We start from the raw sequence: 26,122 nt of genomic DNA, 5'->3' as shown, positions 1-26,122 counted from the left end.
GGACAGTCTTCCTCCTTCCTCAGTGAGTTTAATGCCTAGCTCACACTCTCCCTCTTCACCCCAATTCTTATCTTCACACTAGGAATTGCAAAAAAAAAAAACCTATTATTATTACAGAAGGATGGATGACTCCCTCCATCTGCCTCCTTCATCCCTACTTACGTCCTGCTGCACAGAGCTAGAGGAAGTCGGGAGATCATGATGACTGGGTCCAATGCAAGTGTATGCCAACCAATCTCTACCAGCCCTTTTATTTTATACTAACTGATTCTCTAGAACGCTCTCCAGAGTGGTGGGTCCAAACCTTCTCTTCTCTCTTCAACCATCCCATAGTACCTCCATCTTTTCACCTTGTCTCATACTTCCCTTTAGAAAAAATACTGAGATTATTCACCATGGACTTCCTCTTTTTTCTTTCTCCTTGTTTCACGTGCCTCTAGCATCTTCCACTATTTCCTCTTTTATTCCATCTTTGATGAAAAAAGTGACCCTTCTCCTTGCTAAGGTCAAGCAGTCCACATGTAGCCTTGGTCTCATGCCTCCCCATTTTATCCAGCAGGTTGCCTCCAATCTCCTCCTCCTCTCTCTCTCTGTATCTTTCTTTCTCTTTCTCTGTTTCTCCCTACTCTCTCTTGTTCTCTCTCTCTCTGTCTCTGTCTCTGTCTCTCTCTCTCTGTCTCTGTCTGTCTCTCTCTCTCTGTCTCTGTCTCTCTGTCTGTCTCTGTCTCTCTCTCTCTCTCTGTGTCTCTCTCTGTTTCTCTCTTTGTGTCTCTGTCTCTGTCTCTGTCTGTCTCTCTCTCTCCCCAGTCTTTGTCTCTGTTTCTCTATGTCTGTCTCTCTGTCTCATTCTCTATGTATGTGTGTCTCTGTCTCTGTGTGTGTGTGTTTCTGTCACTCTCTGTCTGTCTCTGTTTGTCTCTGTCTCTCTCCCTTCACTCTCTCCCTGCTCTGCTGCTTATCCCTATCCTGCATCTTGATTAAAAACCCCCTTCTGTCCTTCCATCCCCTCCAGGTATCATCTTCCATCCCTCCTTCCCTTCTAACTCCCCTCACTGTAAAAGGTCTCGGTCTCAGAGCCCCAGTCCCTCCTGCTCTGTGCTTTCTGACACCTCACTCTGTGTTACCAAATCTAACGGCCCTTTCTCGGTTCTCCTTGACTCTCTGAGGTATTTGATCCCACTGGCGGCTCAGAGATCTGACCATGTGAGCTTCAGTGGCTCCCTATTACCTCGAGGACAGAACAGAAGCTCCTTGGTAGAGCACTGGAAACTCTCCAGTCTTCTCATACTTTCCTTCCTCCAGCCAGCCCAGGTCCAGCCTTACTGGCTAAGGCATCCCATCTCCCACCTCTGTGCCTTTGCCCTGGCTCTTCTCCGGGGCCTGGAAGCCTCCGTCCTCACCTTCACCTTCTAGAATCTTCTAGAATCTGTAGCTTCCATCAAGACTCAGGTAAACTCCCCCTTATGCCAAAAGTCTTCTCCAGGAACCCCACCTGCTAGTTCTTTTACTGTTCCCTCAAATCTCCTTTGTATAGATACATGTTTTCTTCCCCATTAGAGTATAAGCTCCGGGGGACAGGGACGACTGCAGGTTTTTATTTATTTATTTGCTTATTCCACTGACATGGTAAATATCTGATAGATTCTTGTTGATATTTATCTCTCAACAAATAAAGCATCCATCCTCTGCTTGAATCCTTCTACTACATAGGAGCTCACTACCTCTTGAGGCAGCCTATTCCATTTTTTTTTTTTTTTTTGGATCTGAAAGGAGCGTAAGTCATTTAGTCCACCTCACCCCATTTGACAGATGGGAAATCTGAGGCACAAAAAAGATTGTGGCTTTCCCAAACATTGCACTAGTAGCAAGGTAGTAACCGAACCGGAGTCTTTTGACTCCAGGTCCAGAGTGCTTTTCATTATTCCATGTTACCCATCTGATCCATTCAGTGTCCCATTAACCGTATATGGGAAATATTTGGTCAAATAAATGATTTGCAGCTTTCCTCCCCACCTCCAGCCCTTCACCATCAGCTCTGAGGAAAGGAATAGTATCTTCTCTGTAATTTTACCAATGCTGAGCACAAGACCCTGCTCAAGTGTTCAAGAAATGCCCTTCACTGTATGAAGAAAGCCATATCTTCTTTCCAAACTCGCTCTGCCTCTTCTTTCTCCCCCCTCCTCTCCTTTTTTCTTTTCACCTTCTTCCTCTATATTGCCCCCTTTCCCTCTCTTCTTTATCTCTAAAATGAGATTAAGTTAAGTGACTTCTCACATCCCCAGCTCTGATATCCTGTATTCTTAGATCCCTTCCAGCTCTACCATTCCATGTTCTCAGGTTCTCGTCGGCCTGACATTTTCCATTCGAAAGACCCTCCCGATGTTTCCAAGTCCCATCAGCTCTGATATTTTCCATTTTGAGGGTCCTTCCAGCCTCTCACTATTTGTACCGAGATCCCTTCCAACTCTGGTCTTTTATGATTCTCTTATTTAGTGAAGCTTCAGGCCAGTCTGGTTTTAGAGGGAGTTCTAGTGGATATTCGAAGGGGGATCTTCCCCCTAGGGGAACAGGAGGCTCTGCATCTCAGCAGGGAGCTGGTTGTAAGAAAATGTCAAAGTTCCAATAGGGGAACAAAAGCAATCTGGGTGCTGTCTGAAGCAATGAGGTGGCAGGAGAGTAAAATGGCCGGGGGAGAAAAAAAGATGAAGCCCCTTTACTGATCTCAGTCAAGTTCCTGAAATAAGCCTACCTGAAACCACGAGAGTGGGGCAGAACTCCTCCCTGCTGTCTCTTCTCCCTGGGAGCCCAGACTTCTCATCCCTGTTCTGCTACTTTCTGGTTGCGGGATCCTTGCCAATGCCTTCTCTGCTACCTCAGTTTCCTGCTCTCTAAGATTCTCTCTGTCCCTCCCATGATCCTTCAGGCTGCTTTGCCATTCTCTTACTCACCCCCCATCCCCTGGGTTACCATGTCGGCCGGGTACATACATGCCTCTTTCCACTGTTAGACTGTCCGACTGGGAGCTGTGGTTAAGCCTGGGGGGCGGGGTGAGAGGGAGGCTGGGAAGGAGCTACTTCATCTTTCCAACCCCGGTACCTGGCACATGGCCTTGAATGTACAATAGCAGACTCTTAATGAACGGAGGCAGAATTGAATGCCCTCCCCATCCCCACCCCCTCCTTCCTTTCTTTTGGCCTCTTTCTTCTCTGAATTATCTATGTCGTTTATTCTCTCCCCCCTACCCCCCATTTACTGGGAGTGGGCCTCCAGGATTTGGGTCCCAGTTCTTGCCCTTTCCTCTTCCCCATCCCCTTTCTCTCTCTCGGCCTCAGTTTCTTTTTCAGGAAAATGAGGGATCATTCTAGAAAGTTCCCCCCCTTCCCCGTAAGCCAGCACTACCCTTCCCTGCTTCTACTCCCTCCCCTGCTCTCTCTTCCCGCGGCTGCCCCATTATCCCAGGTCATCTCCGCTCCCTCCCTCTTCCTCTCCTCCCTCCCATTTTCCTCCTTCCTTCTCCGCACGAGTCGGCTGCGCTCTGCCTGGGTCAGCGCTCTCTCCCCCACCTTTCCGGAGCCTGATGCGCTGAGCCGGGGCCGTCCTGAGCTTGGAGTCCCGGGGCTGGAGGGCGGGACCCGGGGGTCGGAGAGCCAGCGAGTCCGGCTGGGAAAAGGGGCCCTGAGGCGGAGCTCCCGGCGCCCCGAGGCCCCAGAGCCCGAGCCACAGGTCAGCCTCGGGAAGCCCTCCCTCCGCAAGGGCCCACGGAGCCCCCCCTCCGGCCCCGGTCCCACGGGTCCGGCCGCTTCCTCCGAGCCCTCGGGGGCCTCCCGGGGCGCAGCCGACTAGCGGCCGGCCGGCCGACCGCCGAGCGCGTCCATCCTCCCGGCCCGCCTCCCGTTGCTCCGGCCCGGCGGCCGAGCGCTGGGCTGCGCGCAATGAGCAGTTCGTGCAGCAGCTACCTGAACGCCGCCAAGGAGCTGGTGAGCGGCTTCCCCTGCCCCGGGCCCGGCGGCGAGGCGGCCGCCGTCTACTGCTGCGGCTTCCAGGACCACCGCTACTGCTGCGACGACCCGCACAGCTTCTTCCCCTACGAGCATCGCTACATGTGGTGGCTCAGGTGAGGCCCGAGGCCCGGCCGCGCCCCCTCCTGCCCTTCCCGGCCTCTGCCCTCGCGCTCTGCCCTCCCTCCTCGGCTTCCTCCTCTCCTTCTTTCCATTCCTACTGCCCCCTTCCCTTCTTCCTGCCCTCCTTCCCCTATCCCTCCTTTCCCTCTTCTCCTTTCCCTCCTTTCTTCCATCTTTCCATTCCTACTGCCCCCTTCTCTTCTTTCTGCCCTCCTTTCCTTATTCTTCCTTTCCCTCTTCTTCTCTCTTCTTTCCCTCCTTCCCTCCTTCCCTCCATCTTTCCATTCCTACTGCCCCCTTCCCTTCTTCCTGCTGTCCTTCCCCTATCCCTCCTTTCCCTCTTCTCCTTTTCCTCCATCCCCCCATCTTTCCATTCCTCCTGTCCCCTTCTCTTCTTTCTGCCCTCCTTCACCTATCCCTCTTTCCCTCTTCTCCTTTCCCTCCTTTCCTTCATTTTTCCATTCCTACTATCTTCCTTCCCTTCTTTCTGCCCTCCTCTTATTTTTCCTTTCCCTCTTCTCCATCCTTTTCCTTCTTCCCTTCATCTTTCCATTCCTATTATCTTCCTTCTCTTCTTTCTGCTCTCCTTCCCTTATCCCTCCTTTCCCTCTTCTTCTCCCTTCTTTTCATCTTTCCCTCCTTCCCTTCTTTCCTTTATCTTTCCATTCTTACTATCCTCCATCCTTTCTTTCTGCTCTCCTTCCCCATCCCTCCTTTTTCTCTTTCCCTCTTTCCCTTCATCTTTCCATCCCTACTACAGCGCTTTTCCTTCTTCTTGTCCCTCTTCCCTTATTCCTTCTTTCCCTCTTCTTCTTCCTTCTTCTCTTTCCCTCCTTCCCTTCTTCCCTCCATCTTTCCATTCCTACCTAAGCTCCTTTCCTTCTTCTTGCTCTCCTTTCCTTATTCTTCCTTTCCCTCTTCTTCTCCCTCCTTTTCCTCATCCTTCCTTTCCCTCTTCTTCTCCTCCTTTTCCTCTTTCCTTCCTTCCCTTCTTCCCTCCATCTTTCCATTCCTATCATCCTCCTTCCCTTCTTTCTGCCCTCCTTCCTTATCTCTTCTTTTTCTCCTGTTCTCCCTCCCTTTCCTCCTTTCCTCCTCACCCTCTTCTTTCATCCTTCCCTCCCCTCCTTCTTCCCTTTCCCTTTTTTCCTGTTCCTCTCCCTGTTCTCTCTCCTTCTTTTCCCATCTTTCTTCCCTTTTATGTCTTTCTTCCCTGCCTTTCTTGCCATTTCTCAATCTTTTCTTCCCTTTCTCCTCCTTCCCTCCCTTCTTCCCTCTTTTCTTTTTATCCTCCTTTCCTTTCCCTCCTTCCATTCACTATCTCCTCTTTCCCTTCATTCTTTTTTCCCTCCTTCTTTTCTTTGCCTTCTTAACTCACATACCTTCTTTTTTCCCTCCCTTCTTCCCTAGCCCCCTGTTTTCTTCCTTCCCTTTCCCCCAACCCTGACAATTGTACAAGGTGTCCTAAAAGTATCAGTGAAATTTTAGACTGTTAAAGTTTAAAACCAAATTAGGACTTCGGGGACATCTTGTTCTTGTGTTATCTCATTATGTTCTACTCTCTATGATCCCAATTGGGTTTTCTTGGCAAAGATACTGGAATGATCTGTCATTTCCTTCTCTAGGTCATTTTCACAGATGAGGAAACTGAGGCAGGCAGGATTAAGTGACTTGCCTAGAATCACACAGCTAGTAAAGTGTCCGAAGCCAAATTTGGATTCCTACTTCTAGGGCTGGTGCTTTAGCCACTCCATTGGAGTTTCACAAAGACTCTAGAAGGTCAGGGTTACAGATATTATTATCCCATTTTACAGATGGAGAAACTGAGGCTCAAGTGGATTTGTCCCCAGTCATTCTGCTAGTTAAGTGTCAAGAGTCTTTCTGACTTGAAGTCCAACCCTCTGACCTTGTCCTCTTAGTTTCGAATATCTCATTTAGGGAAAGCTTTGCTAGGCTGGCAAGTAACCAAAGGAACTAACTAAACTAGTGGCTTTGTGACATCTGGGGATTGTTGAAGGATTCAGGGACATTTAACTGAGAAAATCAAATCCTGGGGGAGCATGAAAGTCGCCTCTAGATACCTGGAAGGCTGTCACATGGGAGAGGGCTCAGCCTTGAGTTTTTCTTGGCTCCAGAAGCAAAATCAGGGACATGGGAGGCAGCCAGCTGAGGCTTCATGTCAGGACTATTCTGCCTCATGGTGGGCCAGGCTTTGGGAGGGAGGGGGATAAAGGGAGAGTGGTTCCTGACAAAGGGAGCTCCAGGTGAGCTGGGCTTTCTGGGGGGCTGAGCGTTAGGGCAAGGTTCCTGACAGCTTGAGCTGAACAGGGTTTGATGGGTTTCAGGAGCGGGTGGGAGAAAGGGTCCCCATCCTTAAAAGTCTTCAGGAAAAGGTGGCTGATCTCTTTTGGGGGACTGTGATTTCCATTCAGGTGCTGCCCTTTCCCTTTTCCCTCCGTTCTTCCATTCCTTCCACCCTCCTTCCCTTCTTTCTGCCCTCCTCCTATCCTTCCTTTCCCTCTTCTTCTCCCTCCTTTTTCCTCTTTCCCTCCTTCCCTTCTTCCCTCCCAGCTGGAAGATTATTGCTTCTGGGTTGGATCAGCTTCCTGCTTAGTCACAGGTTGGATGAGATAGATAGCTAACGAGGATCCTGCTGGTTTTCCCTGCTGTGGAGCCGAGGAGCTGCATGTTCAGACCTTAGGAAACCCACGATCCCAAATCTCGGAGTGGGGAGAGATCTTGGCAGCCTCTTAATTTCAGCTCTCCCGAACGACCTAGAACTTCTGAATGAAGTGAAAATGTCATGAGGCCCGATTGTGTCCAGCTTGAGGTAGGAGAAAGAGTATTGAGTATGGAGCAGCCATTCTGAGTCAGCCACTTACTACTTACTTGTGTGACCTTGAGCAAGCCACTTCCCTCTCTGGACCTCAGTTTCCTCATCTGTAAAGTAGGGATAATAACAATAACTCAACAAGGTTCCTCAGAGGTGGATAGTGGAGATAGTCGTGGGAAATTCAAGGCCAGGGGATCCAAGTTCACAAGAATAAACACAGACCACAGAACCTTAGAATCAAAAAGGACCCTGCAGGCTGTCTAATTTGACCTGGGTCTGGACAAGAGTTCTCCCCATAGCACTCCGGATGAGTGGTCACCTCCAGGTGGAGGTCCAGGGATGGAGAATGTCCTGCCTCCCAAGGCAGTCATCCCACTCCAGGATGGGGAGATGACATTGGCAGTTGTGCAGGAGGGATTACAGAAGGGACAGACAGAGATCCATCAGTGGGGCGATGGTATTGTCCTGAGAAGAGCATCTGGGAAGTCCCTGTCAGTCTTGTCAAGCTATTGACTGAGTCATATTATACAGCGATTCCTTTCTTATGTCTCCCTCTTGATCATCCTCCTCCCTAACGCTCCCCCACGGAACCCTCCCACCCCTACCATGACCCTTAACTGTCACCCACTGAAGACTCTTTCACATGTTGGGGGCAAATGCAGCTGCTTCACAGGAATAATAGGGAAGTGCCTCAGCCCGCTCCCTCTCAGGTCCCGAAGAGTACCCCCTCTTACATGTGAAAATCATCCCTCCCGAGTCTTTCTGAGAGCTCCGCCTCATACCTGTCCCAGGCAAAGTGGGCCATGAGCAGTCTGAGAGAAGCACATGCCACTTCCTTCCCATCCCCTACCACATCCATCCTTCAGACTCAGGAAGGAACAAAGTAATCTTGAATTAATTGATTAATTAATTGACTCATTAATTAATCTTGGGCCCTGCTGCTTAGGTCCAGGGCAGGAAGATTTAAAATGGCGGAGTCTTTGCCCTCGGAGCTGGCAGAGGGAGAGTGCAGCATACCATGTTCACAAAAGACCAAAATCCTACAGGTTCCACCATGATGAGGAGGAAGGACAAAATCGAGACGAGGGACTTGAGGGAAAGTTAAGGAAGGAGGAAGAGCCAACAATGAGGGAAATCAGGGAATCCTTCATAGAAGAAAGAACTACTGAGCCAGAAATTGAAGGGAAAGAAGGATTGTGAAGGGTAGAGAAGAGGAAGGGGTATGCGCCAAGCCTGGGAGATTGTCCCATGAAATCCCCAAGATGACAAGGTCAGGGAATGGTCTGGAGGAGACGGGAGAAGAGAAATAAAGCTAGAAAGGTATGTTGGAATAGGTTGAATGCTGAATGCCGGGCTAAAGAACTGATATTTTTAATCCTATAAGCAAGAAGGAGTCGTTGAAAATTCTTGAACAGGGAAATGCCAGGGTTGGATCTGGATTAAAAGAAGGCTGATTTAGGGAGCTGTGAGATGGATGAACCGGACACAGGGACCGGAGGCAGGGAGGCGAGTTAGAGGCTGTGGCCAGATCCAGGTGATGAGGACCTGAACCAGTTTTGAAGAAAGAAAAGGCGACAGAGCTGATAGAACTGGGAAAGACAGGACTCAGCAATGACTGGATGAGAGCTGAGGGGAGAAGAGGTGGGGCTGGGTGGGTGCGAAGAGAAAGAACCAGAGAAGTTTGGGGGAAGGGGGGGACACTCTAAGTAATATTTTCAACTGTCAAATGATCCAAAAGTGCTTCTTAAGCACCACTATATGCCAGGCACTGGGCTACGTGGCAGGAATATGAAAAGTGGAATTCTGGGGATGGGTGGGACGTCCAGCAGGTGAGGGAAGAAAGGAGACAGAAATGGGTCTGGGCTTGTGGACTTGGGGCTCATTTTTAGGGCAAGAGTAATCCTCAAAATTGAATGGCTGTTTCTAAGGGCAGAAGTGACCCCAAAGAGACTTGTGTCCGATCGATATAAGGAGAGCCTCTTCCCCCAGCTGCTCCACAGCAGAATGGGCTGTTTTATAACACAGTGAGTGCCCATCGGAGCTGCAGGACCACCTGCCAGAGAAGCTATGGAAGCTCATTCCTGCTCAACCTTCATTCTCCAGGATTTTCCATTGCATTGAAACAATTGCTATCACTGAGCTCACAATGGCCCCTTTTCCGGATGGGAAAACTGATCAGTGTAAAGTCCAGAGTTCCTTTTTTGGCTCCAAGCTTCAGCCTGGGCTCTCCTCGGGCTGGCAGCTTCTCCCACTTTCCCTCTTGGTCCTAAACACTCCATGAAGGAGCTCTTCGCAGAGACATAAATTAACTTTCTCTTGGGTCCTCAGGAGAGAGCAGTCAGGGAGAATCTGCATTTAGCTTAAAGGGACAGCAAGTCCATTCGATTAGATTAAAGTCAGTTCAGTTCCACAGACATCCGTTAAACTTGTGTCCGGGACTGGACTCTGGGGAAACAAGACCAAGGGGCAGTTATTTATTCCGTGCATTTTGTGCCGGGCAACGTGCTAAGCTCCGGGGTGTGAAGAGCACTAACCAGTCTCCGTCCCTAAGAACTTAGACTTTAGTGGGATGCTGCCATGTGTATCCCTTCAATAAACGCAGACCATGCAGAAAAACAAAGAAATCTGGGGGCAGGGAGAGCAGTGAAGGTCTCTTACAGCATGTGACGTTTATTGGGACTGAGCTTTAAAGGGAGCTTAAACATTCAGAGAAGTAGAGGTGAGGAAGAGGTGGATCCCAGGATGAAGGACGGCTTGGGCAAAAGTGTGGAGGTGGGAGAAGGGAGCCTGCAAGCAGTTCGGCTGGCTGCCCGACTGAGCGAGGGGGAGGAGGTGAGATCAGTCTGTGTCACAACCAAGGACGGTGCGTTTGGACCGAGAAGAAACCCTGGCTCTGTGTGACTCCCCGGTGTGGACCTCAGTTTCCTCCCCTGTCAAAAGAGAGGGTTCGACTGGATGACTCCCAAGGTCCTCTGCGGCTCAAAGTTGACCATCTCTGAGGTGGCTTTTCCATTAAAGTTTCAAAACAGATGAAAACCAGAAGGGGTTTGGAGACCAAGGGATTGCTCATTAAACAAGGCCTGCCTGGTGTCTGCGTGAGCCAACCCCCAGAGGGCCTAGATAATGCCCTTACTGAGCCAACAGGGACCAATAATTATTATTAATTAATCATTATTAGTTATTAAAATATTAATAATGATTAATGAATTAATAATTATTCCCATTTCTCAGCCTGGGCATTTCGTGGCAGAATGTCAGGAAATAGAGAACTGTCCCCGGAGCTGGGAAAACCCAGATTCATATCCGGCCTTGACACTTCCTGGTTGTGTGATCTTGGGCAAGTCATGTGGTCCGGTTGTCCAAAGTTATGCAGAAGGTGGCAGCTTCTCTGGTGAGGAGTTCCTCAGGTCGTCCCTCTCCCCTCAGTCTGAGTCTCACCAGTGCTCTCCCTACCACATCCCTGTGTGAGGCCGGCGGCCTGAGCCTCCTGCCCCCACTCGCTCCTGTTCTGTGCCCGAGATCAGAGGCACAAAGATTCCCTCCGGGCTGGAGATCTCTTTGGATCTCATTGGACCCTTCAACATGCCCCAGACGGGCTTCGCAGGGTGAGCAGCTACGGCCCCTCGCCGCCTCCGGCTCAGCTGTTTGCCCTTCGCTAGGGTTCTCTCCCCCCCCCACAGTGAATTGTGCAGAGATTATTATTATTATTTCCATTGTCCTGCTGAGGAAACCGAGGCTTGGGGAGAGATGACTCTCCGGGACTTACAAAGCTCCTGCGTATCGGAGGCCAGATTTGGGGTGGGGAGAAGTTAGGGGGTAAGAATTTGTGCGGATCTGGGATTTGGAGGGGGAGGAAGCACGTGGAACTCCAACGGTTCTTCAAATGAGGCAGAAAACAGGGAGAACCAGAGAAAGCATCTCCTGGATTTAGGTCTATGCCCTTTCTAGCAAATCACGCGTCCCCAAAGACTTAGGGTCTGTCCCGCAACTGAAATAAAAAGATCTGAGGAAGTTCAGCCCGTCACCCCTGAAAGGCCTCGCCGGGAGGGTGTCACACACAATCAAGGAAGGAGGGCTCAGGGATGCCAAAAGATGATTCCCTGCCCCAGAGGCGCCCAAACCTTAATGTGCTCTCTGGAACCGAGACCTCAGGCAGCGGTCAGGAGGGCCCAGCACATGAGGCTTCCCCAGAGACACATGACGTAGGGGAACAGGAACACAAGAACATGGGAGAAATTACTAGGGAACATCACAGTCCTGGAGCCACACCTTTCAGGCCCCCTAAAATCTCCCTTTTGCCCCCCACCTATCTCACTCTTTCTAGAATAATCAGTCCTGCAACCAGAGTATGCAATAGCTTATTGTAAATACTAACCCAGGGGTTCTTGTTCCCCTTACAGATGGAAGAAAGACTGCTTTTTCATCCCATAATTGACAGCTTTTACTGTCTTTTTGTCCCCCCAGCTCCACTTATTATAATAGAGGTGCTATTTATTTCTCCTTCCCTTAACCTTATCATAAAAACCCCTCCCACCTTTCTTTATGACCAATTCAATCGATTGATAAACATTTAGTAAGCTCCTACTGTGTGCCAGGGACTGTGCTAAGCACCAGCAAAAGAAATCCCTGCCCTCAAAGAGCTTACAATCTAAACCCTTTAGCAGTTAAAATAAGCAAATCGGTGTCAGTTCAATGAGGCTGGAAAGTTAGTAGTCAGGACTGCATTAGCCAGAAAACCATGCACTTTTCCTCATCTTATTTACCTCAGTCTTCCAGGTCTCTATTTAAATCCCGATTCCGCTACAACAAAAATACCTTGGAAGGGATTGGCTGACAAGCAGCCAGGCTTTCTAAGAATGGCTCTGTGGAGAGTTTGGGGGGAAAGGGGGAAAGAGACAGAAGGGAGAGAGACTCTTCTAATTGTCTGTCACTTCCTTTTAGGGACTTGTGCAATTAAATGGCCTTCTTGCTTCCTCCTGAGCAAATGTTCTCGAAGCCAGGAACATTTGCTACTGTTTGGAACACGCTGTCCCCAGTCCTGCAGTAAACTTGACTTTGAAGCTCATTCTAAGTCCTTAGAAGGCGGTCTCTCCCAGATCCATTAACTTCCCTACCCGGGAAGTGTGCATTAGGATCTCCTCAGGGACTCAGGCCGCCTTCTACCACTGAGCAAGGACCCAGCCAAGTACTTAATGCTCTGGAGAGGCGGTGACTTGCACAAAGCATTTGAACCCAGGTCTTTTGACACCAAAGATAAAGCCTTGGAAATTAGTTGGAGGACCTGAATTCAAATCCTGCCTCCTCTCTTTAATAGCTGGGCGAGTCACATGACCTCTCCAGACTTCAGTTTCACCATCTGTAAAATATAGATAATAACAACAACAACAATCACTAAGTTGTGAGATTCAGATGAGATAATATAATATTAAGTGCTTTGCAAAAGCTAATGCTGTCGTTCATAGTAAGTATCATTACTTGACTCTCTGTGACTCCACTTGGGGTTCTCTTGGTAGAAACACTGGAGTGGGTTGGCCATTTCCTGCTCCGGTTTATTTTGCAGATGAGGAAACTGAGGGAGACAGAGTAAAATCATACAATTTGTAAGGATCTGAGACTGAATTTGAACTCAGAGTTTCCTGACCACACGTTCCATTATTACATCATCCTGCCTTGTTTTCAAGGAATTCCAGAGAAAATGACCCTGTATTCAATCTAGTTAGCTCGTGCCATTTTTTAATTATTATAGCTTTTTATTGACAAAACATATGCGTGGGTAATTTGCAAAACCTTCTGTCCCAACTTTTCCCCTCCTTCCCCCACCCCCTCCCCTAGATGGCGGGCAGTCCCATACATGTTAAATATCTCATTTCATTTTTCTCCAAAATAAAAGTCTTCTTATCTCTAGCTGAAATCCTTCTTCCTTCAATTGGAACCTGCTTATGGCCTTATGAATGAAGGTACGTCCAAATCTTGGCCAGTAGCCCATTTAAGTAAGAGGGAACCCCACAAGAAGCCTCTCTGAACCAACCCCTTCCTTTCTGTGCACCTCAGTTTCTCCATCTCTCAAATGACAGGGTTGGATTCAACGGCCTTTAAGGTTTTAAATATCCTGTGATTTTTTTCTCAAGTCAAAGCCCACACAACAATCTTAATCACAACCAGAATCTATTTTTCCAGGAAATAGAGTTTGCAAATCTTCAAGGCAATGCATTAGGTCAGCTTACTTGGCTCCCACTCACTCAATCAGCCTTCATTTATTTAGTAAAATACTTTCCGCCCTCCAGGAGCTTACATCTAGCTCAGGGAGTCAATACCTGCACAGGAAAGTATCGATAAATTCAGCCAGAATAAATCCAGGGTAGTTTTGGCCAGGAGGGCATAAGCAGCAGAGGCAGAGAGGGCTGATGGAGGAAGGTTTCTTGGAAAAGGCTCATGTTCTTTCTTCTCTAAGACTGTAACAATCTGCATCCGGGGAGAAAGACTGCTGAGTTCCACGTGCAGACAGTCACGGATTCTCATTCCAACTCCCGGCGTGCAACCCGACCCCCTTGGGTTCCAGGAGAGAGGCTGAAGGAGACTGAGCAGCCTAAGTTCTCTTTGGGTCGCCCCCCCACTCCAATCAAGTGGTTTTTTCCCTCTTTTCAACATCCCCCTTCTCCGCCCCTCCCACATCCAAGCCCACTCTACCATAGAGTTTGATGTCTGACTACCACATTTCAGGAACCATGGAATCAAGGGATTCAGAGCTGGAAGGGACCTGAAAAGCCCTTCTCATTATAGAAGAGGAAATCAGACCCCTGAGCCAACACCCCCCACCCCCAGTAAATAGCAAAACAGATTTAAACCAGGTCTTCTGAATCTAAATCTACCCAGCAATCCACAAGCACTAATTATGCACCTACTGGGTGTCTGGTACTAGAAATACAAAGACAGGTAAGTGAGACAGTCCCTTCAATAAATATTTATTAAGTACCTACTATGTGCCAGGCACTGTGCTAAGAACTAGGCAGATAGATAAGAAAAAGAAAAGGCGCCTTGCCTTCAGTGGTCTTACAATCTAACCACGTAAGACAAAAGGAAGCCAGAGGTACCAGAGCATCTTGTCTAATGTGGGGGCATCTCTTTTTTTTGGGGGGGCATCTTTTTCTGCAGAGTTGAGAGCAAGTACAATTGCAGAAGAAGAGGGTCGTGAGCTGGAAGTCTAATTTGTGCCTTCTATAAAGGGAGGTTTGGGGAGGAGTTTAATAGTGAGCATTCTATTCAAAATGGATGCAAGTGAGTTGGGGAAGAGTGCTAGCAGTTGGGGAGATCAAGGAGGACTTTATCCAGGGGTATACTGGGATATGTTTAACAACCAGCTCTTGGGGTCAGGGAGGGAAATGTGCACACCACACACTTTTAAGTTTAATTTGCATTATTAATATTTTCTGATCACTTTCTTTAAGTCTTGACAATCAACAAAACAAGAAATCAAGTCCCGATTTGCAGTGTTTGCTGATTTCACCCTGAAAATTTAACAATCAGCTCTTGGGAATTCAGCTCTGGCTTCAACCCCTGGTGGGATTTGAATGAGCCTTGAAGGAAATTAGGAATTCTGAGATCGTGAGAAAGTGAATGGTAGATATGGAGAAGAACTAGATGGGAAGAACAGCGAGGAGGAGAGTAATGTGTGTGACCTAAGGCTGGAAAAGTAGGATAGGGTCAGGTGTGAAAAGCTTTAAGTGGCCAGCAGAGAAGCTGACCCATCATGCTGGACTCTCTCTTCTCCAGGCTGCCATCCATTATGGCACTTCAGGAAGGAGTCATTTGGTTCCATTACTCCCCTCGCTCCTCCCCACAAGCCCCTGAAGTGGATAATGGAGGTGGGATCATCTTTATCTGCCAGATATGGAAACAAAACCTTAGAGGGTTTTGCTCAAGGTCACAAAACAGTGAAATGGGCAGGGCAGGAGAAGCAGCTCTGGCTTCCTGCAAGTCCAGGCCACACTCCCCAGTTGCTTTCAAGCGGTACCAGTCAAGGACCTTCTTGGTGCAGGGAACCAAGCTGGGGGCTGGCTGAATGAGTGAAAGAGCACCCAGCACCTCCAGATGGAGGAGCCCACTCTTATTGGCCAAGGGGCTTTTCAGGAGTGGGAAGCGGGTAGCACCCCAATTGTGCCAGACTTCCAGTCTCATGGGGAAAAAAGGGGAAGGGAAGGGAAGATTGTGGTGGATGCCCTTCGTCACTAGGAAATGTGGTCCTGATTGCTGCGCTGGGAGGGAGAGAATAAACGGAGATATTGCCTTAATTGTCTTTTTGATAATCTTGGCTCCATTCTGGGACAAAATGAAGTGACTTGCCTTGCTTGGATAAATGGCTGGGAGAGGATGACCAAGAGCTCCTTAAGGGCAGAGATCGGGACTGGGTTAGGCTCTTTTTGCATCCCTAGCACTTGGCACATGGTAGACACTTGATAAATGTTTATTGATCGATTGATTTGGCGTTAGCATAATGAATAGGGCAGGTCGCTCTTATCTCTAGTTCATGAATGGGAAACTAAAGTACAAAGAAGCTTGCCTGCTGCCAGACTTCAGGGAATAAGAATTTCCCTGGCGGGAGTGTAGAGGACCGCAGAGAGTGGGGAAGTCTGGGAAAAAGCTACTTGAAGCAAGGACACTTACAGCAGGGAGTTAACTTGTGGGATTGAGGAGATGATGGCTCTCTAGTTCACATATACTTAGTACTTCGCATGGTGATGTCATGGTTCTACAGTTTGGCACATGCTCAGAGTGCTGTAGTGATATAATGATACTAAGGTATATAAGGGCTGAAAGGACTTGAAATAAGCAGACTTGAGACTCGAGTGAGAGTGTGCTAGAGCTTAGAGCTCAGACTCCAGACTCCGGACTCCAGTAAGATCCTCAAGAAAGCTAGCCCGGACATTACAGGAGCGCTCCCTCCAGGGCCCCTGAAATCTTTTAGAAGCTGAAAAAAATCATCCATGCTATCTTCTGGTGGCTAGTCTCTGCCCTTCCTTAGACGATAGACACTCAGATCTGTTTCCATCTGAGCCCTTGCCATTTGAGAGCTGCTAGAAATTGAGTTCCACTGTCGGAGACTTTAGGAGCCCAGGGTCCCTGCTGTGGAACCATGTGGCTTAAAGGGGACTTCCCAAGGAAGCTACCCAGGTCACACAGCCAGGAATGGATGGACAGCTCCCCCTTTTAACTTAGCCCTTGAAGGCTTTCCTGAGAATTCTGCAAGGATGCGCAGTCATCCTGAACTTTGGGGACTCTGAGGGAACCTTGGGACTTTGGGGGCAAACTTCCCGTGTGCTCATATTTAATAGCAGGCAGATTATGTTACAGATGGGGCAGCTGAGGTCCTGAAGCAGAGTCAAGTTGGTGGAGGAAGAGGAAGCAATTGCTCCCAGCTTCCCACTCTCTCTTCTCTACACCGACCTAGAAAATGCCCCAGACCCAGTGGATGAGTCGTTTTCTAGCCCAGGGCAGCTTAAGAAACTGAAGCTCAGAGGATGGAAGTAATCGGCCAGGGTCAGCTGTTCAGTCAGTCAGTCAGTCAATATGCTAGGAAAGAAGAAAACCTCCTGGGGACAGCTGGGTAGCACAGTGGATAGAGCACCAGCCCTGAAGTCAGGAGGACCCAAGTTCAAATCTGACCTTAGACACTTAACACTTTCTAGCTGTGTGACCCTGGGTAAGTCACTTAACCCCAACTGCCTCAGCAAAAATATTTTAAAAATCTCCTGGAAATCAAGGGGTTGAGGTGAAGAAGAAGAGCATTCCAGGGATGAGGACAGCCAGGGAGGAGGGTGGAGTCAGGGGATGGAACCCCCTCCCCAGGCTGAAGAGGGCCAAAGCCCTGCCCGAGGCTCCGGCAGCTCTGCCTCCTCTGGGGCCACGGCCTCTCACTGGGCCCCGGGGTCTCTTTCTCCAGCATCGGAGCCCTGATCGGCCTGTCTGTAGCAGCCGTGGTCCTCCTGGCTTTCATCGTCACCGTGTGCGTGCTCTGTTACCTCTTCGTCAAGTCCAAGCCCCCCGCCAAGCTGGAGACGGGCTTAAGCTTGCAGGCAGCAGGTAAGAGGCTCCTGCCCGCCACTGGCAGCACCGGGGAGGGGGGCCCCCACTGGCGGCCCAGGAAGGAGCTGGGGGGGAGGGGAACGGCCCCCGTGAGAAAGTCCTAGAAATGGGAATGGGGAAGATGCCTGCGTGTCTTCTAGGAACCGTGTCCCTACGGAACATCCTGGGAACTCTCCCAGTTCTGAGAAACCAGACTGACTCCTGGGGGTGGGGGGGGGGGAGATCACCAAAAAGGTGAAATGCTGAGAAACTCCGCTCTGCACTCAGTGCTGGATTTTTCGGAGGAGGAACCAGAGCCCAAGGAGGTCACTGGGAAGTAGATTTCAAAGTGGGACGAACCTTCAAAATCCTCATTTTATAGAAGAAGTGGGGGCTCTGTCCAGGGTCCTGGGACCAGGTCAGGGGGACTCCACACCACGGCCGTGTGTTTGGGCAAACCTGCCTGCATACACAGCCACTCTGTCCACTCTGCCTTAGCCTGGGATGTCAATAAACGTATTCACCATATCAGTGTTACATCAGGATCACAGAAAATGAGTCTCAGGGTCCAGCGTCCTTACCCCCCACGCGAGGAAGTCCCAGTACCCCACCCCTGCCTTGTGGCTCTTCGAGTGTTCCAGGGAAGGGAGAACCCGTCCCCCACCCTCTGAGGCAGCCCTTCCCGGAGCTCTGGGGCAGCTCCTCCCACAGGGAGAATGTCCGGACCTCCCACCCCAACTGGCCTTTTGTAGCTTCTCACCACCCCCCTCTGATCTCTGGCCAAAGTGGATCCTTTTTGCGGCCTGCGGCCTTTACTCCTCTTCTCCCTGGTCCTCTCCCCTTCCACGATGGGGATCACAATCCTTTCACGCCCTCCTCTTGATCAACTCTGGATTGTCAGTGACTTGGGATGTCCAGAACTCAACGGAAAACTCTGGAGGGGCCAAGCAGTGCAAAGCACGAAGGGACTGCCACTGCCCGTCACTGGATCTTGGATCTCTCCAAGCAATTCGAGATCTCAGGGGCTCTTTTAGCTTCCATAGCACCCAACTGACTCCTGTTGGGCTTGTGGCCCATGAAAACCCCCAGATCTTTTCACATGATGTGCCACATTATATATACTTATGTCATGGATTTTTTTTAAAAAATCCAAGTGTACAGTTTGAAGGGCAGATAGAGTGCTGGGCCTTGGAGGCAGGAAGAATTCCTCTTCCTGAGTTCAAACCCAGCCTCAGACATTCACTAGGTTAGGCAAGTCATTTAACCTTGTTTGCCTCAGTTTCCTTATCTGAAAAATGAGCCGGAGAAGGAAATGGAAAATCAGCCCAGTGTCTCTGTGTAGAAAATTTCAAAAAAGGGTCACAGAGTCAGACATGATTGAAAAACAACTCAACAACAACATATAATTTGAATCCTTTATAGCTATCTTTAAATTTCATCTAATTTATTTGAACCACAGTTCCATATCTTTGGGGATCATTATTCCGTCAGTGATATATGAGCTTTCCCTTCCCAGTTCTGTGTAATGGGAAATTTTAATAAACAAACCATCTCTGCCTTCATCCAAATCTTCGGTAAAAAGTCAGAGGGCCAAAGACAAATCCCGGGGCTTGTTTGAAAAGCAAAGGGCCACAAGCAGCAGGGCGCAGTAGGCCCCCACTCCCCCTCCTCAAATTACTCTGTATTTTTTGGCATTTATTTGCTATGTCCATCCCCACAGAGCCAAAGCACACATGTCCAGCACCATGAGAAATAGCCCCTTCCAGCAGATCAGAGGCCTCCTCTGATCATTCCTGTTGCATGGAGATACTCGTGTTGTTCCCACATACACACACACACACACACACACACACACACACACACACACAAACATAAGCTCCTTGTGAGCAGGAATTGTTTCATTTGGGGCTTTGTATGCCCAGTGCCGGGCACTGGGCCTGGTACATTGTAGGTGCCTGTTGGTTGATTGAATAATCGCTAGATTGGTACACAGCCTTTCTCCTGAGCTGAAAGATGCTTCAAACCCATAGAAAAAGACAGAGGATGAAGAAAAAGCCCAGTTATTTCAGTGTGAGGAAGGATTATTTGGGAATAGACTGTGCCGAGGGAAAATCGTCAGTTTGGGAGCTAAAGGAGAATCGAAAGGTAGCCTGATGGGGAGAGAGCACTGGACTTAGCTAGTTTTGAATCCCATCGTACTCCCCTTTCCAGACGTGGAAGTGCAACTCCGCTGTGCGGGTTGGGGAAATAGCACCTGAACTGGGAGATCTGGAAATTATGAAGACCAAGGACAATTCTGAGAGAAATAATTGATTTTGGACCCCCACTCTAATTACAATCAATATTAATCAGTTTGATAGAATAAAGTCCTGTCTATTGGTCCCTGAGCTGTGAGCTACAGATTCTAAGTTCACTTGCTTGACTCCAGGAAGATAACCAAAGGCCTTCCACCAAATGGTGACCAAATCCAGCATGGCGGAGAGCCCGGCTCCATGGGAAGTCCTCCAAAATATTTCTGTGCCTCCTGATCGATCGCTCGTCCATCAGGAGCAGGTGACTAATGGAGGACCACTGAGGGCATTGCCTGTGCCGGCTTGCACTGTCTGTCTCCTCCCACCCCAATTAACGAGAAGCTTGTCCACCTTGTGTGGAGATGTTCCTCGCTTCACCTAGCCGGTGGCCCTGCTGACATCTTGCTTATTCCACAGAATTATTCTGTATTTGCTAAAGCTATTCCGAAACGACTAGACACCTATCCCTATAAAAACAGGGGCCTGGAAGGAGGAGGCGTCTCAGATCATAAGGAAGATCTGAGGTCCCCTCCATCAGAGGGACCGCGGACCCTTAATAAAGTGCCATTGGCTCGGACCTCTGCCTCGGTCTCTCTTAGTGTAGGCGGGATCATTTTAACCTCCACAGTTCCTGGGTCCTGTGGTGGATCTGTTCAGAACTCCCCACTCAGGCCCCGAGATCCCATGAGATCCCACGGATGGAGCCCTGCCCCCTGGGTAACCTCGGCATGTGGTTTGCTGTGTTTTTCAGATGCAGAGCCCCCATCTTTGGAAGAGTCCAGCCGGAGCGGCGGGGGAGCCGTGGGGCCCAACAGCCTCCGAAGGCACTTCTTGAGCCCCCGGCTAGACTGTGACCCACAGGCCACAGACCCTGACCGCCTCTTTCAGAGGTGCTTCATCGCTACAGTGACTACCACAGACGTCCAGGGCCTCCCCTGAGTCCTGCTCGGGGGGCTACATCCTCTCTCTCACCACCTGCCCCCAATAGCCTCGACACTGCCGATCTAACCCAAAGTCTGCTGTTGGGTCGTGGCCTCTGATGGCCAGATACCCCTACCCCACTCCTGGCCACTGTGATTCCAATAAAATTCCCTGTTTGTCCACATGTCTCTAGTCTCCCGTGGGCTTCCCCGGCTGGGAGACTGTCCTGTCTGATCCCAAGGTGAGATTGTGCTGCCCCATGTCACAGAACCACTCAACGTTAGCATTGTAAGGGGTCTCTCCGGTCCCCATTCAGGCTCAAAAGGAGTTCCTCCTACAGCCCCTCCAGCAGGTAGCTGTCCATCCCAGCTAACATCAACAACAACACAACCACCAATATCATTGTAGTGTGCTATAATTTACACAACCTTTTACTTCAGTTTCAATCCCAAAACAAGATGGTGAAAAGGCTACTACATTATTATCCCCATTTCACAGATGAGGAGATTAAGGAGCAGAGAAGCTGCACAATTTGCCCACTGGCACACAGTTAGTTAGTGTTGAAGGCAGGATCTACACCCAGTTCTTCCGACGGTGATCGAGCATTCTAGCTGCCAGAGGCATTGCCCAGAGCCCTGACCACCAGGCACCAGTTCCAGCAGTCCCAGAAGATCACAAACCTTTAAACGTTTGAATTGTTAGAAGCACAGAATTCAGTCCAATAAAGGACAGATAGAAACAATCCCATCTTAGATTTGGAAGGGACCTTAAAAGTACCGATCCAAAGCATTCATCCAATTTTACAGGTCAGGAAACTGAGGCTCAAAAAAGGTGAGGTGAGCTGGACACATCACAGAGTATCCCGGCAGAACCAGCACTAATGCATGTGTCTCTGCTGCTCGTGCCTTCCCCTCGGACGTTGTCTTCCCCCTATTCTGTTTAAGATGCGTGTGCCCATGTGAGGTAAGCGTGTTCATCCATAGTTGGGGGGTCTGGTCTACCCTTCCCCAAAGAGACATTACGAGACTGAGCTTCCACCTTGAGACGAACAAGAGAAGGGTCACAGGTGACCTCCAAGAGGGGTTTAGATGCCCCAGATCCCTGCGTGGGTCCCTCCACCATCTCCAGTCCTCTCGCCATCCTGATCGCCTTTCTCTGAAGGCTCTCCAGGTTTTCAGAGTTCTTCCTAAATTTATTCCCTCAGAACTGAATTTAGCATGCCGGACTTGGGCTGGCCAAAGCAGGGCCAGCAGCCGTCTCCATTCTAGACACCATGTTTCTCTTGATGCAGCTGAGGTCAACGTTAGCTTTGGAGGACTTCCGTGTCACATGGTAACTTTTAGCAGTCTTGCAGTCCAAGATCTTTTTCAGAGCCATTGCGTACCTTTGGAAAAGTCACAATTGCCTGGCCAGCCCTTGTGACATTGGGGTTTGGGGACCCAAACGGAAGCATTTGTGATGATTCAATTTCATTTTATCCCAGCCTTTATGGGCCTTTTGATCCTCTCATTCTAGAGTGTTTCTCATTACAAACTGCTCCTCTTACACAGGAATCTTGCAAGATGAGGAGTTCATTATCATTCTTCCCATCGTACAAATGGAGACAGTGACGGAACAGTAGCTATGGAGTCCCAACCCAGTGTGTCCAAGACCCCTCCAGGCAGCTTCACTGCTTCCACCACTTGGCTTATATGGAGTCACCAGTTTTATTCCTTCTAAATTCTACTGTCATCCAAGCTAAAGACTACTGAACTATTTTCAACTACGCCCTTGAAACTCCCTGGCCTTTCCATTTACTCTGGAGTTGAACTTTCTTTTGCATGTTATCTCCCCAATTAGTGTGTGGACTTCTTTGGTTTTTGTTTGTTTATTGGGTTGGGTTTTTTGGCTGAATTTTAAAAATAAGTTTTGTTTTTGTTTTTGTTTTTTTTAATGAAAGCTTTTTTATTTTTAAAACATAGCATAGGTAATTTTCAACATTCATCCTTGCAAAACCCTGTGTTCCAAATGTTTTTCTCCATCTCTTCATTAGATGGCAAGTAATCCAGTATAGGTTAAACATGTGCAGTTCTTCTATACTTTTTTCCCCATTTATCATGCTGCATAAGAAAAATCAGATCAAAAAGGAGAAAATGAGAAAGAAAACAAAAACAAAAACCAACAACAATAAAATGAAAATACTATGCTGTGATAGATATTTAGTTCTCATAGTTCTCTCCCTGGGTGCAGATGGTTCTCTCCATCGCAAGATCATTGGAATTGGTCTGAATCATCCCATTGTTGAAAAGAGCCACATCCCGCAGACTTGATCATGCCGTGTACCATGATCTCCTGGTCCTGCTCACTTTCCTCAGCATTAATTCACATAAATCTCTCCAGGCCTTTCTGAAATCCTCCTGCTGATCATTTTTTACAGAACAATAATATTCTATAACCTTCATACACCATAATTTACTCAGCCATTCTCCAACCGATGGGCAGTTTCCAGTTCCTTGCCACTACACAAAGGGCTGCCACAAACATTTCTGCACATGGGGGTCCCTTTCCCTTTTTTATGATCTCTTTAGGATGCAGCCTCAGTAGAGACACGGCTAGATCATAAGGTTTGTACACTTTGAGAGCCCTTTTGCCACAGTTCCATGTTGCTCTCCAGAATGGTTGGACCAGTTCACAATCCCCATGAACTCCTTCAGATCAGAGATTCTCGTTTTTTTCTACTGATATCCCTAGGGCTTAGCACAGTGTTTGGCACATGGTGCTTTTTTCATTCACTCTTATTAGCTTGTGATCTTGGGCAAGTCATAACCTCTCTGGCTTCATCTATAAAATGGCAAGTCTAGATGACCTTGAAGGTCCTTCTAGTTCTCTATTTGTAATTGTAGGAAGAAACTGAAATAGCTTGATTTGAACCCAGCTCTACTGTTCTTCTCCCGATAGAGCGTGTCAGCCTTGGAGTCAGGGAGACCTGACTTCAAATCTGGCCTCAAACACTTAATAAACGAATAAGTCACTTTCTCTCTCTGCTTTAGTTTCCTCATCTGTCAAAAGGGGATAATAATAGCAATAGCAGCAATTCCCAGAACTGTGAAGCTCAAATGAGCTCACACTTATAAAGCACTTTGCAAACCTTAAATCACTATTACAGGTTTGGTTATTTATTCCAGGTGCTCCTTTGTCATGGGTTTTTTCCTTTTACATGATTTGAGGACAGCAATTGGATGCTTTTTTTTTCCTAAGGAAGAGGACAAAAATAGGAAGCAGCTGCTCTCCCTTCTCCTCTCCTCAGGTTTAGTCCTAACGAGGCCCCAGTTGGAAGGAGCTCTTCTCCTTCTCTAGGTTAATTCCCCTCCATCCATGCCCCCACAGTAACATATCCCTCCTTCCCGGTGCCCCAGAGAGTGCCAACAAGGGCGGGTTGTGGCTGATTGGCTGCAGAGGGAGCCCCCTCTGCTCACCGGTGCTCAGAGACGATCCTGGCTGGTTTTTATTTCTGGCCACATCTCATCAGCCTTCGGCCATCTCATGAATGTCCCAACTGAGCCCCTGGCTGGAGGCTGCACTAAGGGCCCTGGCAGAGAACCCTGAAATCTTAGACTCTGGGTTCTCAGAAATCACTGAATAGGATCTCCCTGAATCTCAGAATTATAGCATCTTAAAGGTCAAAAGGGGTCAACTAAGTACTTTGATTTACGAACGGGAAACTAAAGCCCTGGGACAGGGGAGAGATAGGGATTAGGGTCTTCAGATCAAGTCTCTGATATTTATCACTCTATGACCTTGGATAAGTCTAAGATCACAGCTTTAGAGTTGGAAGTCACCTTAGAGATCATGTTATTCAAGCTGCTCATTTTATAGTTGAGGAAACTGAAGCCCAGGAAAAGAGAATGAACTTTCCTAAAGAGGTAGCAAGTGACAGAGTCAGGATTTGAATCCAGACCCTCCGAAATTAAAGTCCATGTATCAGGACACCTTGGGCCTCAGTTTCCTCACCTGTGAAATAAAAGGATTTGATTTGTTGATTTCCAAGAGAGATTTTGGCGCTGAAATCTCCGATTGTCCCATCTCTAGCCCAGATTTTTGTTTTTACTATAGTCCAGCCCTGCAACAGTCTGAGGGACAGTGAACTGGCCCCATATTTAAAAAGTTTGAGGACCCCTGATAGCCCTTTAAAGGGAGTGACTATCTGCCCCCTTGTAACTTACCCCCTTAGTCTGAGAATCCCACCTCTGCCATCTACTTTTTTGAGAACTAGGAAAAAGTCCCTTAAATTCTCTGAGTCTCAGTTTCCTCATCTGTAATAAAAGGGGGGGCTTTCCAGCTGTTCTTATAATCCTTGACCCACTGGAGTTAACTAGCGCATCTAAGTCTTACAGAAGCTGACAGACAGCAATCAGATTCCCCTTAGAATGAGCCAGGGATGAGGCCAGCATCTCTGGCCATTACTTGCTACCTAAGGAAGATGGGAGAAGGGAAGGGAGGGAGAAAAATTTAGAACACAAGGTTTTGCAAGGGTGAGTTAAAAACTATCTTTGTAATATTTTTTAAATTTATTTAAAAAAATAAAAAGCTATTACAATAAAAAAAATAAGGAATTAGTTGAGGATTTGAGAGCCTTGAGAGGGAATCACTTTGGGGGGGAAGGATAGAGTTCCTCCCTTTCTCTTATCCCTAACCACCCATCCCATAGACAGTCCCTGTCAGAGGGAGCATGAACTGTCCCTCCAAGGGAGAACACAGTGGCTCCGCTCTTCCTAGCTCCAGAACTGATGGATTCAGTGCTTAGAGAAGAATGCTTATGTCGTTGTTGTCCAGTCATCTCAGTTCTGTCTGATTCTTCCTGACCCGATCTAGGATTATCTTGACAAAAATACTGCAGTGGTTTGCCATTTCCTTGTCCAGCTCATTTTACAGATGAGAAAACCAAAGCAAATAGGGTTAAATGACTTGGCGAGGGTTACATAGTAAGTGCAAGAAACTAGATTTGAATCTCGGTCTTTCTGACTCAGACGAGGTGATCCATCTACTGCCCCACCGCTGCCCCAAAACGCCGATGACGCCATTCAAAAGCAAGCTGGGAAAACAGGCAATTCCCTCAAGTCCCCAGCCACAGTTCACTGCCTCTACAATGAGAGAGGTGTTTTTACTTTGGACCAAGCTTCATCATTTTAGTTACCCAGGATTTAACTTCAAAGGATCATAGAATCACAGAATTTAAGCGATAGAGGGGACAACGGAGGTCATCTAGTAGAGGATAACCAGAATATAATTGGAAAATATTAACCCCAAAAATACAGTAGATCCTAGACAAAGTTAACATATGGTTTGTTCTAAGTCAATATGCAGCCCACAGGGATGCTTAGATATGTACCCTCCCTCAATTTTATTTGAATTTGACCCCACTGCTTTTGTGCAACACAGACCTGAAAGGAACCCCGCCTAGAACATACCTGGTAAGCGTCAAGTAGCTTCTGCTTAAAGGGACCCACAAATGTGCTTCCCAAAGACAGCCCGACTTTGCTGGCTCTTTCCAAAGATCGGCTTTGGGTTTGTTGCTTTTTTGAGAAGGTATATAAGGAATAATATGATACATGGATGCACACACACACACACCTCACACTATACAGATATACACATCACAGAAATGGGGGGAAAGGGAAAGGATACACAAGGTCCCTAGAAAAACTGGACTAAATTTTAAAGTAGTTTTGAGGCCCACAATGTAGAGATCACCCATGGCATGAGCACACCTCATATCTCTTGTATTTTGGAAGTCCTTTTCTCCTGGAGGCTGCTCATGAAGGTCCCCTCAGGTGTGGTCCCTGCTGGGCTCCCAAGGTGAGGGCCATTAGAGTGTGAAGGTGTTTTTTCAGTCTTGAAGGATCCCTTCCCCAGGATCT

General features: G+C 48.3%; 1 protein-coding gene across 1 annotated transcript; it reads left to right on the top strand.

The window, feature by feature from the left end:
• The first annotated feature begins 769 nt into the window (after positions 1-769).
• On the top strand, positions 770-20,409 carry SHISAL2A (shisa like 2A). Its single transcript, XM_051999680.1, has 3 exons — positions 770-4,114; positions 16,892-17,031; positions 20,056-20,409. The coding sequence occupies exons 1-3, from the start codon at positions 3,933-3,935 to the stop codon at positions 20,241-20,243; spliced, it is 510 nt and encodes a 169-aa protein (XP_051855640.1). The 5' UTR covers positions 770-3,932; the 3' UTR covers positions 20,244-20,409.
• The last annotated feature ends 5,713 nt before the right edge of the window (positions 20,410-26,122 follow it).

The sequence above is a fragment of the Antechinus flavipes genome, chromosome 4 (assembly GCF_016432865.1).
Source record: "Antechinus flavipes isolate AdamAnt ecotype Samford, QLD, Australia chromosome 4, AdamAnt_v2, whole genome shotgun sequence".
In the NCBI taxonomy this organism is placed as follows: Eukaryota; Metazoa; Chordata; class Mammalia; order Dasyuromorphia; family Dasyuridae; genus Antechinus; species Antechinus flavipes.
This window is presented reverse-complemented; position numbering and strand designations above follow the sequence as displayed.